This window comes from Phytophthora sojae, assembly GCF_000149755.1.
Source record: "Phytophthora sojae unplaced genomic scaffold PHYSOscaffold_9, whole genome shotgun sequence".
NCBI classification, from domain to species: Eukaryota; Oomycota; class Peronosporomycetes; order Peronosporales; family Peronosporaceae; genus Phytophthora; species Phytophthora sojae.
Genome location: NW_009258123.1, coordinates 63,173 through 79,238, shown reverse-complemented (window position 1 = coordinate 79,238; position 16,066 = coordinate 63,173). Strand labels below are relative to the sequence as shown.

General features: G+C 54.7%; 8 protein-coding genes across 8 annotated transcripts; 4 read left to right on the top strand and 4 right to left on the bottom strand.

The window, feature by feature from the left end:
• Window positions 1-1,387: 1,387 nt before the first annotated feature.
• Window positions 1,388-2,076, top strand: PHYSODRAFT_288414 (hypothetical protein; the record flags this gene model as incomplete). The annotated part of the gene is given in 2 exon segments (XM_009535942.1): window positions 1,388-1,572; window positions 1,583-2,076. A coding segment is annotated over 1 exon segment (302 nt), but the record flags the coding sequence as incomplete, so codon positions are not given.
• A 685-nt stretch (window positions 2,077-2,761) lies between these two features.
• Window positions 2,762-3,801, bottom strand: PHYSODRAFT_564085 (hypothetical protein; the record flags this gene model as incomplete). Its single annotated transcript, XM_009535941.1, has 2 exons — window positions 3,235-3,801; window positions 2,762-3,048 (listed from the first exon to the last, which is right to left on the bottom strand). Exons 1-2 carry the CDS (start codon window positions 3,707-3,709, stop codon window positions 2,762-2,764), a joined length of 762 nt encoding a protein of 253 aa, XP_009534236.1. The 5' UTR covers window positions 3,710-3,801.
• A 2,828-nt stretch (window positions 3,802-6,629) lies between these two features.
• On the top strand, window positions 6,630-7,989 carry PHYSODRAFT_352499 (hypothetical protein; the record flags this gene model as incomplete). Its single annotated transcript, XM_009535940.1, is given in 3 exon segments — window positions 6,630-6,874; window positions 7,128-7,626; window positions 7,646-7,989. The coding sequence occupies 3 exon segments, from the start codon at window positions 6,630-6,632 to the stop codon at window positions 7,919-7,921; spliced, it is 1,020 nt and encodes a 339-aa protein (XP_009534235.1). The 3' UTR covers window positions 7,922-7,989.
• Window positions 7,990-8,727: 738 nt separating this feature from the next.
• On the top strand, window positions 8,728-9,696 carry PHYSODRAFT_521672 (hypothetical protein; the record flags this gene model as incomplete). The annotated part of the gene is made up of 1 exon (XM_009535939.1): window positions 8,728-9,696. The coding sequence occupies one exon, from the start codon at window positions 8,728-8,730 to the stop codon at window positions 9,694-9,696; it is 969 nt and encodes a 322-aa protein (XP_009534234.1).
• A 127-nt stretch (window positions 9,697-9,823) lies between these two features.
• PHYSODRAFT_523601 (hypothetical protein) lies at window positions 9,824-10,285 on the bottom strand (the record flags this gene model as incomplete). Its single annotated transcript, XM_009535938.1, has 1 exon — window positions 9,824-10,285. The coding sequence occupies one exon, from the start codon at window positions 10,283-10,285 to the stop codon at window positions 9,824-9,826; it is 462 nt and encodes a 153-aa protein (XP_009534233.1).
• Window positions 10,286-10,412: 127 nt separating this feature from the next.
• Window positions 10,413-12,253, bottom strand: PHYSODRAFT_383480 (hypothetical protein; the record flags this gene model as incomplete). The annotated part of the gene is made up of 8 exons (XM_009535937.1): window positions 10,413-11,172; window positions 11,243-11,350; window positions 11,414-11,501; window positions 11,566-11,625; window positions 11,700-11,808; window positions 11,882-12,012; window positions 12,071-12,116; window positions 12,182-12,253. Coding segments are annotated over 8 exons (1,374 nt in total), but the record flags the coding sequence as incomplete, so codon positions are not given.
• A 114-nt stretch (window positions 12,254-12,367) lies between these two features.
• Window positions 12,368-14,656, bottom strand: PHYSODRAFT_521528 (hypothetical protein; the record flags this gene model as incomplete). The annotated part of the gene is made up of 8 exons (XM_009535936.1): window positions 12,368-12,937; window positions 13,018-13,566; window positions 13,650-13,718; window positions 13,800-13,922; window positions 13,998-14,198; window positions 14,281-14,355; window positions 14,426-14,469; window positions 14,554-14,656. 8 exons carry the CDS (start codon window positions 14,654-14,656, stop codon window positions 12,368-12,370), a joined length of 1,734 nt encoding a protein of 577 aa, XP_009534231.1.
• Window positions 14,657-14,805: 149 nt separating this feature from the next.
• Window positions 14,806-16,005, top strand: PHYSODRAFT_254599 (hypothetical protein; the record flags this gene model as incomplete). Its single annotated transcript, XM_009535935.1, has 1 exon — window positions 14,806-16,005. One exon carries the CDS (start codon window positions 14,806-14,808, stop codon window positions 16,003-16,005), a length of 1,200 nt encoding a protein of 399 aa, XP_009534230.1.
• Between the last annotated feature and the right edge of the window lie 61 nt (window positions 16,006-16,066).

The following is a 16,066-nucleotide window of genomic DNA, read 5'->3' as shown; positions in this document are numbered from 1 at the left end:
TTTATATTTTGTTTTGTACAGACGCTTCAAAACGTCGCCGTCGTCGAGGCGGTCGTCGTGCACAGCTGGCTGCAGAGCCTGGAGGTCGGCGACGCGCCCGCAGACTTGGCGCTCGACCGCGTGTACTTCAGCATGCCGCTGGTGGAGCTGACGCAGTGCGCCAACTACCTCAACTTCCTCGGGTCGGCGGGCGTGAGCCACGAGAGCGTGGTCAAGAGCTCCGCCACGGCCGTCGGCCACAGCCAGGGCGTGGTGAGCGCCGTTATCTTCTTGGCGACCAAGACGGCCGAGGAGTTCGCCGCGATCGGTGTCTGCGTCCTGCGCTACAAGTTCTGGCAGGGACTGCGCGCGCAGGAGACGTACGACCAGCTCCTACGGGCAGGACGCCAAGAAGGTAGCGGACGCCGGCCTGATGCGGGCCGTGCGCGGCCTCAAGAAGGAGCACGTGGTCAAGGCCATCGAGGTGACCAAGCGCCGCACCAAGACGCCCGACCTGCAGCTGTCGCTCATCAACGCGTCGGACGTGGTGAACGTGACGGGCTTCCCCGCCACGCTGATGCTGCTGAAGCAGGCGCTGGAAGGCCTGTTCGCCCAGCCCGACGCCAACCAGACGCGCATCCCGCACTCACAGCGGAAGCCCACGGGCTCGCTGTCGTTCTTGCCGCTGTCGGCTCCTTTCCACACACCGCTGCTGACAGAGGCCAAGCCGAAGCTGGTCCAGGACGCTGAGCGCGTCAAGTGCGCCATCAAGGGCAGCCAGCGGTAGGTGCCCGTGAACGCTACGGAGGCAACCACCTGCAGACGGTGGACGACGTTGTCGATATACTTATTAACATGCAGTTGCTGAAGCTCGTGGACTGGACGGCGACGTGGGCAAAGATCGCGGAGCACCACTCGAGCGCAACTCACGTGCTGGCGTTTGGACCCGATCTTGGCGTAGCAAAGCTGAGCGACAAGTTTGCGGAAGGCCTGGGCATCGAGGTGGTCATTGCGACCGCCCAGCATCCGATTATGAGCACATCGACGAAGTACGACCCTCACATCGGTCTGCAGCAGTTCATCGACGCTGCGCCGAGCCTCACCCCGGCCGAGGCGGCGTGGGAAAAGAAGTTCGGCCCGCAGGTGACGGCGTCGGGCAAGATCTACAACAGATTCACGCGCGTGCTGAACAAGCCTCCCATCATGGTCGCGGGTATGACGCCCACGACGAGCCTGAAAGGTATCGACCTCGTTGCGGCTATCCAGAACGCGGGTTTCCACGGCGAGCTTGCGGCGGGTGGTCTGTTGCGCCCGAACATCTTCGAGGACGCGGTGGACGAGCTGGTGTCGAAGATCAAGCCTGGCCTCGGCATCGCAACCAACATGCTGTACCTGACCGCGAAGCAGTGGGGCTTCCAGTTCCCGATGGTGCTTCGTATGCGCCGCAGCGGCGTGCCTATCGAGAGCATCACGATTGGTGCCGGTATCCCGACGCAGGAGCGTGCGCTTGAGATGATGTCACAGCTGGAGGCCGTTGGCATCAAGGTGGTGTGCTTCAAGCCCGGTTCGGTGGACGGTATCCACGCGGTGCTGGAGATTGCCGCGGCGATGCGTCAATGACCGTGATGCTGCAGTGGACTGACGGCCGCGCTGGTGGCCACCAAAGCTTTGAGGACTTCCACCAGCCGATGGAGGAGACGTACGCCGCCAATCGTCGCGTGTCGAACGTGCTGGTGGTGGTGGGCTCTGGCTTCGGCAACTGGGAGGACTCGAAGCAGTACCTCACGGGCGAGTGGAGTCTGGCCCGCGGCCACCTGCACAAGATGCCTGCAGATGGTATCCTGATGGGCTCTCGCGTGATGGTCGCGAAGGAGGCCGCGACCGCGCCGGCAGTGAAGAAGCTGCTGGTGGACACGCCTGGTATCGAGTCGGAGCTGGAGTGGGAGACGAGCTACACGAGCGTCGCGGGCGACGTTGTCACGGTGGCGTCGGAGCTGGCGAGCCGATCCACGTGGTGGCTAACCGCTGCGCTGTGCTGTGGAAGGAGTTTGACAACAAGTACTTCTCGATCCCGCGCGAGCAGGTGGAGCTGGCCCTCCGCCTGAACAAGCAGGACATCATCGTGCGCCTGAATGCCGACTACCAGAACCCGTACTTCGGCTGCGAGTGCAACGTCGAGACGGCCGAGGTTTTCCCGGCGGAGCTTGAGGAAATGTCATTCGGAGACGTGCTGACCCGCTTGGTCGACTTGACCTAAGTGGGGGTGGAAAGCAAGTCGCAGCGCTGAGTGCACGACACGTACTTCTTGCGCATGAGCAAGCTCTTCACGCGCACGGACGGGCGTTTCCGCCGCGAAAGCTCTGGCGCACTGTTCGACCAGTCGGAGCTCTAGTCGTACCCGCGCGGAACGTTGAGCGCGTTGAGCGCGAGGTACCCTGGGACGGTGTCGACGCTGCTGCCGATGCCGGACTACGACTTCTTCTTGGCGCTGAGTCGCACTGGCGTCAAGTCGGTGCACTTTGTGTCTGCGATCAGTACGGGCTTCAAGACGAGGTTGAAGCAGGATCATGGGGGTACTTGGAGGACTTAGACGCAGTGCTGGAGCGCGACGAGCAGCGCCTGTTGATTCGGCAGGGCCTAGTGGCCGTCCGCTACAGCATGGTGGTGCACGAGCACATGGCATATCCTGGGAGGAATCAACAACTTGTGAAGGAGAGTGGTGCTATGCGGCAGCAATCGGTATGAATTACGGGGGCAAGCATGCTTTGGCGTCAAGTCGAGTTTATTTCTTCTGGGGGTTTCCGCAGTTCTCGGATATGAAAACGATGTCGCGAACAAGATCAGGGTCCATTTGACAGCGCTTTGCAGTCACGACATTACCTGCAGTGGAGAAGGCTCTTTCAGAAGGCACGGAGGTAGCAACGCAGCCCAACCATTTCCTGGCAAGCAGCTTCAGCGATGGATACTTGTGACCGTTAACGGACCACCACGTGAGCGGATTTTGATCTCGTGGGACTGTCTTGGCCTCTTCCAGGTATGCCACGAACTCGCTTGCACAACTTAGTTGCACTTTTTGGAAAGTAGGGTCGGTGCGAGTGTTGACATCTTCGTCGTCCGACCGCAGCAGATCATCCCAGACAGCGGCAGTATCATCGCTTGGCGATGAGTTTGCCGGACGGACACGAGCGTCTGGAACAGGCGTAGCTGATTCTCCGGTGGAATTGCGTACAGCAAGTGCAGCAGCATCAACCAAACATTTCTTGGCTTCCTCGATTTCGGATTGCGTCAGTAGTTTCATCTTGTGGAAGAGAGGGTCAAGGAACGTTATCCAGACCAGGTCGAAGCTCATCCCTCTAAACCGCTGCGTGAAGAGGTGCAGAACGGCTTTGCGCACATTTTTCACCAGCTCGAGGACCTCACGCTGGAACTCCTGGCGTCCGACCAATGCCGCTTGCTTCGAGAAGATGTCGGAGTCGCCCAGTACCGCTTTGATCCTGCGTAGCATAGGGAATGCCAGTGTCAAAGTCGGATAGGAGTCCCCACTGAGCACTTTCGTCACAGCTGCGATAGGATCCAGCACGGCTACCAGGCACCTGATTGCAAACCATTCTCTCGGCTTCGGAAGTTTATCACGACTCAAGTCTCTGAACTCTTCCTTGAACTCCGGTCTCTCTAGACGACTGAAGAAATCATCCAAGGGTGCCTGTAGCTCGATCAATCGGGCCAGCATGTCGCGACATGAGTTCCACCGCGTGGGGCAATCGGTGATGAGATGCAGTGCCGAGCGCTTCCAGTCTTTGAGTTGAATCTGGTCAAGTCGGTTTGTCGCCTTGGGTGACTTGTGAAAATACGTGGCGAGGCTTCTAAAACGCTGAACAATATCGCGCATTTGCCCCAACGCTGATTTTGCCGTCGAATCACGGCTTGACAGCGACGTGGCTACAAAAAGTTCAACAGCATTTACGGCAGCTTGTTGTTCTGCTTCTGGGGCTTGGACAACTTCGTCCTCTTGATCGAGATGGCCAGTAGGGTGGATGACCGAGTGAGCCGCTGGGTGGACAGCGGTCTCAGGAGTTGTGTTACCGACTGGAACCTCGCTGTCAGTTGCAGCCGCATCAACAACGGCCGTATCTTCTTTCTGTCGCGCTAAAGCAGCGCTAAGAACCAAGTGAAGCGAATGCGCAATACATGACATGTTGTTGACACCCATGAACTCAGCTGCAAGAACTGCGTTCGAGGCGCCATCACGAACCAGCAACGTACACAGTTCTGCCTATAACTCCCAACGCTCCATCATACCCTCCAGGCCGTTGGCAATGGCGACACCGGTATGCATGCCAGGAAATGCCTCCACTTCGAGAACCCAGCTACATAGTGTAAAGTCTTCCTCCGCGTAATGCAAAGTAAACGACATATAGCTCTGCGCCCGTTTGCTCGTCCAGATATCCGTCGTAATGCAAAAAAACTGGCAGCTGCTACGGATCTAAGACTTCAATGATGCACGAAGCTCCGCCGCCACACGGACAATATCCGCACGAATTTGCGTTGCTCCAGGAACGTCCAAGATGACGCCAGCCAGCTCCTGCGTAATAAATCGAATAAATTCCAGCAGCCATGGGTCTTCGAGAATCGATAATGGCCGCATACTTTGCGCTACCCACTTCGCAAGTAGCCCATTCACATACGTCTGTACGGCGTCCGAGACTTCCGTGAGCTGCTTCTTCGACGACTCAGGTGCTTGGTCATACGCATTCTCCAGTTGACGCTTAGCCGACCTGACCCTCTCCTCTTGTTGCGCTTGCTTCGCACGTAGTAGAACTTCCATGTGGTACTTTTCCATGTGCACCTTCACAGCAGTAGTGGCTCCATGCGAGTACGTCACCTTACAACTGCATTCCGTACAGTATGTAAATGCAGCTTGCTTAGAGATCAATTTGTCCTTCGGAACAGAAGCAAACTGCTCGTGGGGAACAAGGAAAATGAATTCCCATCGTTCAGGGCGATGAGCACCGTCCATTTTAAACTGAACACTCGGCTCTGGGATGCGAGGGGGTAAGCGCTCAGCATGAACTGTCGTTGGGCGAGGAGGTTGAAGCCGAGGAGAACGTCTCGGTAGTGGGCGACCGCGTGGAGTTCTTGGTGTCGCCCGAGCTCGTGATGCCGTCCCACGTGACGAGCGCTGAACCGACGTTGAACTTCGAAGCCCCCGCGTTGTTGCTTGACGTACAGGAGTGCGAACTACTCGTTTGGCGGTCGTCTGCCGGGAGTCCCGGGAGCGGCGTCCATGGTACGATAGGTCTCCAAACACGATCTGTGCCCAGTTTTGCGAAACTGCTTCAAAATAAGATGTGCACTTCGATTGCCACCTACTGAATTGTATGATATGCATAAGTTTTTCTTGGACAGAGCAATTTGTGGTTGTGAAACGTATTGCCCCAACTCAACCTCAACCTACAACGTTGTTGTTTCCATCTGTTGGGAAACGTTGTGAGCCACAACGTTGGGGAGCCTAGTAAGGGGGCCTCCGTCCCCCGTCCCATACATAAACAGAGTTGATTTTACCCTAAAGACAAGACTTGAGCTTATTATTGCAAGCTTCCTCTTATCTACAGTGTACGCTAGTGACGGTATCTCTTACCCCGTTACACTGCCAGCTTGGCCTCTGTCTTCGTCACCTCGTCCTTCATAGCACCGTAGCAGACCGTGCGCTGCTGAGTGGCGCTAAGCCCAGCACGCGATAGTATCACGTCCATTTTCGCGGCAAATTCAAATTAAAAAAAATGCTCAAACCTGTCCGGATAATAGACTACTAACGTGGTTTACCAATTCATGACCCGCCAGCAGCACCTCGTGCGAAATCGTCGATGACGACACCAATATTAGAGCAGCGATCCTACAACGCTAGCATTTATACAAGCAGTCGGTACGCTTAATTTTTAGGGTCCTCGCACCAATTTATGATCAAATATGAGCAAGCAATAGCGAAGCAAACAAAGCGGAAATTTATTTTTTTATGACGCACTGACCAGATGTTGGACCCATACAAAGTCTCATACCAAACTCAAACCGTTGCGCTCTCGATGATGAACAGCGGCTCCACTGCAGGCACTTCGGCGCCAATCCATGCCACTAGATCGGCTTCACACTCGGGGGGCAGCAGGGGGGCAGGTCCGGGCCGTTGGCGCTCAATAGATCGACCTTCGCTGCGCGCGGCGCAAAGTCGCCTTTGCGCTTTAGTGTTGACAACGACACTGGTGACGGGTTGGCCACGACTGCGAGCTTCTCTCCTGCGAGGACGCGGTCCATAGCTTCTTCTAGCTGCTTGTCTGTGAAGGCCGCCTTCATCTTACGCTCGACTCGATATCTGACGGGATCAGCGTAAGGAAAAGTGAGGGCCAAGATCTGGTTAAAAAATATTGAGCCAATCAGAGCAATATTAGTCAAAATAAGAAGATTGGATTGGATAATAGTCGCTTTAGTCCATGAACTGGTCATGAATTGGTAAACCACGTTATCCATACAGTAGATCTGAATCTTGGACTAGATTTGGATCTTCAGATTTTGGATTCTGACACATTTTTGCGATCGCAATGACCCGCGTCAGCGACGCTGCCCTCCAAGCGCACTGCTTGGCCGCCGTCCAGGATGAAATGCAGCAAGCGGAGAAGCGGCTGCTCAAGGCTCTGAAGGCCCTCAAGCGGGCGCTGCAGGTGGCGGAGGCGTCCCGCGAGCTGCACACGTCGCCGCTGGCGTTGGCGGACGCTTCCCCCAGCGTCTCCGCCGTGCTAACTCGTGTCGTGAGTTCTTGCAACGATGTTGGGCCTCTCATGAGGAAGCTGCACCATGCAGTGAATCTTCCTGGTGCTGCGGTAGCGGACGAAGGGGATGCGTCGTCGTCCGCGACCGAGGATGAGGACGAGCGGGCCGCTGCGCCTCACGAGATCATCGACCTCATGGAACCTGAGGCCCCGCAGGAGGAGCATAATGAGCCCGACCCCAGAGCCGGCAGAAACGCGGGAAGCAGACAATGATGTGCTGGAGCACGCAGCACCAAGAGAGAATGACGAGATGGCTGCTCGAACAACGTCTCAGTCCGTGAGCAGACCCACTTCCCCGACGCCATCTCCGCAACATCGTGGTGTAGTGAGAAAGATACGCCCTTTTGCTCGTGAAACGCGAACTAGAGCCGAGCCGCTCCCTCCACGCAGACCAAGCAGCCGCAAGCGTAAGGCACCCGAGCGCTATCTTGACCCCCTGTCCCTTCCACCAGTCAAGAAACTCACCCCCGACGAGGTTCTGGAAAAGAGACTGGCGCTTGCTCCGCGAGGCGAATTCGGGTCAGTGGTGCGCTCGTGTTTGCTAGCAGTGCGACACTCGTTATTCCACACGGCGATTGCCCAACTGCAAGAAACATGCCGCACCCTTGCAGACGCGAAGGACCGTGGAGCGGACATCGCGTTGTACATGGACAACATCCAGGCAGCGGTGACCTCTACAGTTCTCAGCATTGTCCAGAGAGAGATTCGTGTGGAGCGAAGTGAGTTGCGAGCCATTCTTGTTCTCATGCAGCGTTTACCGCGGGAGTTCCCCGAGACAGCGAAGCTGCGGAGGTACATTTCGACCAAGTACGAGACCCCCGCGGACGAAGTCGCTGTCATCCCAAGAGAAACTCTGCAAGATGCTAGTTGAGGTGCGTGGATGGTGTCGTGACGACACGTACAGCGTTTCTGTGTTTGAAAACCGCCTCCAGTTCGTGAAGGAGACGATGGAAGGGTTAACATACGAGGGTTACGAGCCCCATTGGGACAGAACAATCGCGGAGTTGCTATTCCGCCTTGGATGCTGTCTCCAAGCATTTGGGATCGGATGGTCACAAGATCAGCGGTACGACACCATTCGGTCGCTGCTGTACGAGATGAAAAGCGCTGAACGACGGCATTAGCTTGAGCTCGCTAAATCACTACCAACCGGTATGCTACCTGTTTTAATATTAAAATAGTAGTAGTACACAAAGAGCTTACTTTTGACAGAATGACTCATGACCACGAGGTCTGTCGTGGACCACGACTCGTGGTCTGTTGTCACTGACAACTTGTCAGTTCCGACGGTCCCCCATTGGGGGCCCCAATAGTGCCAGTCGCGGTTGAAGTTCAGAAACAAGAGGTTGGCTGAGCCAGGTCACTTCAGAAACTCGGTTTAACTTCCAATTGATGTTGCGGATCATGCTCGATCAAAAGCATGGCATACCCGCCGCCTGCAACGGGCGTGCCCCTCACCGAGGAAGGCCCTCAGGTCGCTCGGATAGATCTATCACCTTACTCCGCGTAAGTGCCACTTACACTTTCCAAAGTGGACCATTGTGGCTGACTGTGCAAAGCTTTCCGGACTTGAAGTTTGCTGCGGGACGTGGAGTCGAGTTGCCTTCTTGTCGACTTCCCCATGCAGTGTGTGGCTGTTCTCATGGAGCAATAAATCAAGTTGCGCAGAGGGCAACAAGTACTACCGGTAGTGCACCCTAGACTCTATCACTTGTAGTATGAGTGCTCCGAGACTGCTGTAACTTGCACGCGTTTAACGAGGCAACTTCAACGAACTGCTCACGCATCAATGACCACTACGATACCGTCTTGTTTTCCCCTACTTGTTTCGCTGACAAGACCGAGAGCTCCAGAAGTCCATTCATTCTGCAATTCGCCTCCAACCACTCAAGTGCCTTCCAGTCAAGCATCGCCTCGGAGACTTTGAAGCATGGCAGCCGGAGTCATTGTGAACACGCCCGATATCGACGACACGCCGACCGAGGGCTCGCGCACGTACGCTATCATCGTCTGCGTCTTTGCGTCGTTGGGAGGCATCTTCTTCGGCTATGATCAAGGCGTGACGTCTGGAGTGCTCATCATGGATTCGTTCCTCAACGATTACTGCGTGGGCTGGCACAACTTCACCTACGCAGACTGCACGAAATCGACCTCGGACCTGCCGAGCGAGTGGACAACGTTCACTGTTTGGTACAACATGGCGTACAACTTGGGTTGTCTTGTGGGTGCCTTCATGGGCGGCATCATAGCTGACAAATTCGGTCGCCGAGCGACGATCTTCTCGGCAGGTTTGCTGTTCTGTGGCGGTACTTGCTGGGTCTGCTTCAATAAGGCCCACGCACACTCGCTCATGTACATCGCCCGTATCATCCAAGGATTCGGAGTGGGCAACTCGTCCTTCTCGCTGCCGCTCTTCGGTGCCGAAATGGCCCCCAAGGAGCTCCGAGGAATGTTGTCTGGTTTCATGCAGATGACCTGTGTGATCGGACTGTTCCTAGCGAACGTGGTTAACATCATCGTGGAGAACCGCAACCGCGGGTGGCGTACAACCAACGGTGTCTCCATGGCGCCGCCCATTGTCGTGCTTCTTGGCATTTGGTTCATGCCCGAGAGCCCTCGCTGGACGTACAAGAAGAAGGGTAAGGCGGGGGCCGAGAAGGTTTTGAAGAAGCTTCGAATGACCGAAAGTGTCGGACATGAGCTGGAAGCCATCGGTGATCAGATCGCTGAAGAGGAGGCTGGTGGCGAGGGCATCTTGGACCTCGTCACCAACGTGTCGCTGCGCAAGCGCTTGATTATCGCCATGCTACTGCAGGTGTTGCAGCAAGCCACTGGCATCAACCCCATCATGAGCTATGGTGCGCTTATCATCAAGGACATCACCCAGGCAGGCATCTAAGAACACGCACGACTTTGGCCCAAATATTCATCAAACTATACCTGTACTACGTGGTTGGAGCAATGTTCTGTATTAACACTTTGATTTCTCGACTCCTTTGTTTGCAGCTCACGACAGACCCCCCATCCTAGGCCAAGCTGACCGGCGACTTCACCTCGACAAAGTTCGGCGACTGGGCCGCCTTTCTCTTGTGGAAAAGAACCTCAATGTCTTCCAGTAAAATGCCCTTTGTCTCCGGGCAGAAGAAGTAGACGAAGACCAGACAGATCAGACACAGACCCGCGAAGAGGAAAAACACGCCGTTGATGTTGAGCGACGGGAAAAGCTTCACGACCTCCGTCATGACAGCGCCCATAGCCCAGTTGGCAGCCGTCGACAAAGCCACAGCCGAAGCACGGACGTTGAGCGGGAAAATCTCGGCCGGGTAGATCCAGCACACAGGTCCCCACGAGATGGCGAAGTTGAAGACGAAGAAGGCTGTACCGATGCAGATGAACCACCCACCCACTTTCGGGCAACCAGCATTGTCCACGTTTCCGTCGCAGATTGCAGTGAACAGGATGGCGGCGAACAGGTGCCCGATGATCATGCCCACTGCACCGATCAAAAGCATTTGACGACGCCCGAACGTGTCCACCCATCGCATCGCTGGGATGGTGCTCAGGAAGTTCACACCGTAGCTCGAAACGTCTGTACTTTGCTCGGAATCATTCGTAGTGGTGGTACTCCTCGAAATCGTCTTCATAGCAATTTTCGCCATCCAATGGATCCACGTCTGCTTTTGCCGAGGCCGTAAGAGGCCCGCGGCGTGTAGCACCTTTGGATCGAGGCGGAGCATCTCGAAGCGACTTATAGTCGTTGTTGATACTATCGCTGTAGTCACCGTGTCGTTGCTGTCGAGAGCGTGAACGCGTCAGAGAGTCGCTTTCATCAGTCTCGATGATTTCTTGGATGTCATCACTGTCACAGTCAGTGTTGTTATCGTAGGCACGGCGACGGTGTTTTGACTTGGCAGATGCTGTATCGTCGGCTTTATTCTCGCCATCATGCTTGAAGTCAAAAGTGTGAGGGCCAGACTTGTGGCTATCCATTTCCGCGTTCTTTTGGTCGGCCTTGCACTCATTTGGGTGAGGGCGAGAGGATGGCGAATCTTCTCCTGGAATGTCCTCCTCAATTCCTTCATCATCACTCAAGCGAATCCCACGCCCTGCTCGGCGCCGCTTTTCACGGTCTCTCAGCTCTGCATCGCGCAATGATCGCAAAAATGGATGTTCAAGGCACTGCTTTGCCGACATGCGAAGCTTGGGTTCAAGTTGCAGAGTGTTGACGAGAAAATCGAGTGTTCCTTCTGGAAGTGACCGATCGTCCAAAAGGTCTTGGAAAGACTTTGACGGTGCTTGGAGGGAGACAACGCCACGAGGAATTCTAGGAATGAGAGCCGCAGGAAGAGGTCCTAGATAACTCTGGATAAGGTTGCTGTGCGCAAACAAGAAAACTCATATTAGAAGAAGGTCTGTACTGAGGACTATGCAAGCGTCAGATTCACATTTGATCGATTTGCGTGTTCCCCGGGAAAAGTGGTCGGCCTGTGAGCAACTCCATTAGCACACAACCGACACCCCAAACGTCGGTGTCGAAAGAGTAGCGATCGGAACTAGAAAAATGAACGCGTCAGGAGGAGCCATTGTCATTAGAACGGATGGGATTAAGTACTCACCGAAGTTCCTGTTCAGGCGGCCGATACCAGCGAGTCGACACGTAGTCTGTCAGCGGATCACCTTCAAACTGCACAGTCCTCGCCACGCCTACAAATACGGCGTTTGTTACACAATCGATACGTCGCTCGCTACGTGCAGTGAATCTGCTTACCGAAATCGCACAGCTTGATGTCTCCGTTTTCATCAATGAGGATATTGTCAGGCTTGACATCTGACAGCACAGAGTTAGACACACACTCATACTCATACACATGTACGCTTTGTGAGCTTATCGAACTCGCGTACCTCGATGGATTATTCGATTGGAGTGGCAATACTCCAGAGCCTTGCACAACTGGTAGATGATCTTTCTAGCCTCTTGCGCCTTCACACCCTTTTTGTTTTTGGACAGCAGCTGCCATTAACGAAAGAGATTAGCGATCTTCGACAAAAGCGGCAATACTTGTACATGTTGCGCTGACCTTCACCATTCCCCCACAAACGTAGTCAAACACTAGATGCAGGAACCCGTCGTGCCGGAAACTGTTGCGGTAAGATACGATATTTGGGTGGCTGAGCATAGAGCACGCCTGTATTTCTCGCTTCGATAGCTGTTCATCTACGAGGGCATCACATAAGTTGTTGTCCGCTACTGTGAAAAGCGACAATTATCCTACCTCCAGCCGTCTTAAACTTCTTAATTGCTACGTGGTCACCAGTTGCCTGGGCTCGCACGTACAAAATGAGCACAAACGAACTTGATTGTTCTAGAGAACAGGGAAACGTACTTTTTCTTTGGCCTTGTACACGATGCCATAGGTGCCCTCACCGATGACCTTCTCGACTACGTACTTGTCCATCGCAATCCTTTGTCACACCGGCTTCCGCAGTAGCCCTTTGTGGAGCTCGTCAGTTTTCCACTCCCATCAATATAGCGCCGCTTTCCGTTTCGGGTGTATATAGGACCGCTAAGATTACCAACCGGAGAAGTTGCCGAATCCGCTGGATGATTGCTTCTTACTCTTCTTCTTGCTTTCAATGGCAGTGGGCATGGTGGGCTCCAATGATCTTTTCTTGGTGGCTGCGTCGGACTTAGTCTGAAGATATTTACCCACGTTCTCATCCTTGGTAGTTTCGCAGGTAGGAATACTGGCCACATCCACTTCTCCCAGATCGTCGTAGGCAACCCACTTGCCCCCGACCTTCAAAACAGTGCCTTGCACCTTAGGTTTCGCGTCCTGCGCAGCCTTTTCCTTGGCAACTTGCACGACATCCAGACCCCGTTCTTGGGCTTCTTCATACTCTTGAAATGGGTTCGTAAACACTTGGACACTTTTAATGCGCACATCCTCGATAGGTTGATCCTCAGCACCAGTCTCTACGTTCTCAACAGCGTCCAGTACATCCATTCCTCCGACAACGCGGCCGAATACAGCGTGCTTCTTGTCCAGGTGTGGGCATGCCTTGAAGGTGATGAAAAACTGGGAGTTGTTGGTGGCCGGTCCCGAGTTCGCCATGCTTAGTACGCCTCGCGCATCATGCGACTATCCATTTAACGCCGATACAATACAAGTCAGCTACAACAACAGTTCAAATTGCAAGAAAAAAGGAAAAGTGGCCTCACCAGTCTGCTGTCGATCTCGTCACGGAATGGTTTCTTCCAAATGGATTGACCACCTCGACCTGTGCCAGTTGGGTCACCTCCTTGCATCATGAAACCCTTAATAACCCGGTGGAACAGCACGCCGTCGTAATATTTTGACTGGCACAAGCTCATGAAGTTGTCAGCCGTTTGCGGAACGAAGTCGCAATCCACTTCCAGATTAATATTGCCGAGGGTCGTCTCAAGCCGCACGAGGCCTTTCTTCTTCAACTTCCGCACAGCTTGCCACCTCCGTTCCAGCAGCTCCTGTTCAGATGCAAGAGCCACTGCGTTGCTCGTTACAGGAGCTCTCACACTAGATGTGAACGAACTCGAGCAGTCGCCAGCGGTAAACTGAGAGTACTGCAGCTTTCCCGATTGCGCCGTCTTTTTAGCAGCAATCTTTTCCTCTGCTTGCGATTGTTTGCTGTGGGTTAGCGAGGCCACGATCTTGTCCTTCTCACACACGTCGTCAGCTCCACGTTTAATTTTTTCTGTCAATTCCTTCTGCGCCGCTTTCTTAGCTTCCAGCTACAACACATAATAGCATCAGCAATAGTTCATTTCAGCGCTCCATTCTCTAATCTTGATTATCAGGGCAACCACTGACTCACCTCTTGAAGAATGCGGTCTGTAGCTGCATTGGTGCGGATGTTCCGAGCTGCCGCTGTAGTAGAAGCGCTCTATGGATCAAAACCACACCATTAGTCAGGATCGCTGTCGCCACCAAAGGCGAAAGTGTGAAGGCTATTTGTGCTACGTACATTATCGCTCGCTTTCGCGCGCCGAAGATGCTCGAAGTTGTCGATTTCGCGGTTGGAAAAATCTTGCGGATCTTGCAAAATGACGATGTCTTTGCGCTTGAATTTGGCACCGGAAATGAGGTCCTAGTCGACAAAGCCGCAGAGATATCCAACGTTAGCAACCGGCGCGCATTAAAGACACGACGAAAGTTTTCGTACCGTCCAGTTCTTTGGCTTGACGTTGAGTTCTTCGACGGCCTCGTAGCAGAAGACATTGCCCGTAGTTGCGATAGCAGCGATCTTCGTGTTGTCGGTGAAAACCTTGTAGGTGACGGGGCAGAAGTACTCTCCCTGCGAGTTTTTGCTGAAGTGCAGTTGAATCAGCTCCTTCAGAGCAAGCGGCTTTCCCGTCACAGGGTTCTGAATACAGTATAATATACCGCAGTTAGAACTGCCATCGGACCAATCTGAGCACTATTGCAGACACAGTAATACAACGTACGATCTGGTGCTCCTTGACGTACGGCACAACGGCCTCCAGGTCGAACAAGTGCCCCTCGCGCGTGCACACCGGGTTCTGCAGTCGTCAACCAACACAACCATTTAGTATACAGCACGCATGAGACAACTGGGCACGGAGTGCGTACCGTGAAGGGGCAGAGTGTGATGGCGCAGCAGTTGAATGGCAGACCTGTACAGTAGCAGCGTCGCCAGAGAGGATTAAGTAAAGGAGAAAGGGAACCAAACAGGAGCGGTAAGGGACAAAAGGACGCACGCTTGTAGGCCCGACGGATCTCCTGCTTCTTGCCGCCATAGAGGTACTTGTGCTCCGTCTGGGTGATGAACAACCGGTCCTTGCTGTGGCGATTCTTGCCCATAGTGCTTGCGTCCCGCGATGAATCAAAAAGTGGTGTCCGAAATATTGTAAGATGTCACTAGATTGAATAACAAATTTGCGATATGTCACTGAAATGAATGAATTAGCGACATTCGGCATTTTTTGACAATCACCGCTCCGCCGCACAAGATGGTTCGTGTGCTGCTGAAGCGCGTGGCGGCTGCCTCTGCGCGTCGCTGGGGAGCGTTCCCCGCTGCCGCGACTGCCACTACGAGAGCGTTTGCTGCTGCATCGATTCCTGCCCGTTCGGCTCGTGGACGCAACTTCCTGCCGCTCGCTGCCACGTCCCGGAGCTTCGCGACGTCGTCCAGCAGCAGCATCTTCGATCTGGCGCAGGCGCTCAAGGCCAAGGAAACGTCCACCGAGGACCGCGTGGCGGCTATCAACGCGCTCGAGCTGAGCTCTTCGTTGGACACGACGGTCAAGGAGCGACATGCGCTGGAGATCGTGGACAGCGACGCGCTGGAGGCTCTGCTGAGCTTCTTGCAGGACAGCGACACGATCGCGTCGTCCGATCTGCTGGTACCGGCCTTCCTGGCGCTCATCCGTCTGTCGGCCGAGCCGCTGCTGTCCCAAGAACTGCTGAGACTGAAGTCTCCGGCGATCCTGACCCCTTTCCTGGCGCAAACGGACCCACGACTGCAGGCGGCAGCTTGCCTCACGCTTGGCAACCTGGCGCTGGAGCCAACTGCCGCTGACGCTGTGTCTTCTCCGACGGTTGTGAGCGCAGCTCTTGGTGTATTGGCGAGTCCCCACGAAGCTATCAAGCGCGCCGCTTCTACGTGTGTTGCGAACATCGCTAGCAGCTCTCAGGGACGTCGGCAGATCATCGAGCAAGACGGTGTGCTGCGAATGGGCGAGCTGCTTGAAGACGACTACAGCGACCCGCTGCGCAGTGCAGCGGCCTTCGCTCTGGGGAACATTCTTTCTGGACGGGATATCGACGCACAGGATCTGCTTCGCGAGAGTGGCGCGCTGCCTGCTCTTGTGCTGTTGCTCTCGCCGGTTTTTGCTGAAGATGTCAATAGCAGCGCTGCTTGGGCTGTGCACCACGGCGTGCAAATGAATGCCGACAGCCAGTCGCTTGTGGCCGAGGCCGGTGGACTTGCAATGCTGGTACGACACCTCGCTGGTGAAGCGTTGGAGTCGCTTCAGACGAACGCGTTGCTGGCGCTGGACAGTGCTGTGATTTCGAATAACGAAAACTTGGACTGGTGCCGTGGCAATGGCGTTCTTGAAGTCCTCCGGCGTGTTGAGGAAACTAACGGGGATGGTCTAAACACCAGCGCAAAGCAAGCCCTGACGTCGCTACTAGAACAGCTGAAGTAAGCTGCGATATTGAAAACAGCGTACATTGGCTCTGCCCCCTATTTATTATTAGTGTCTTGGA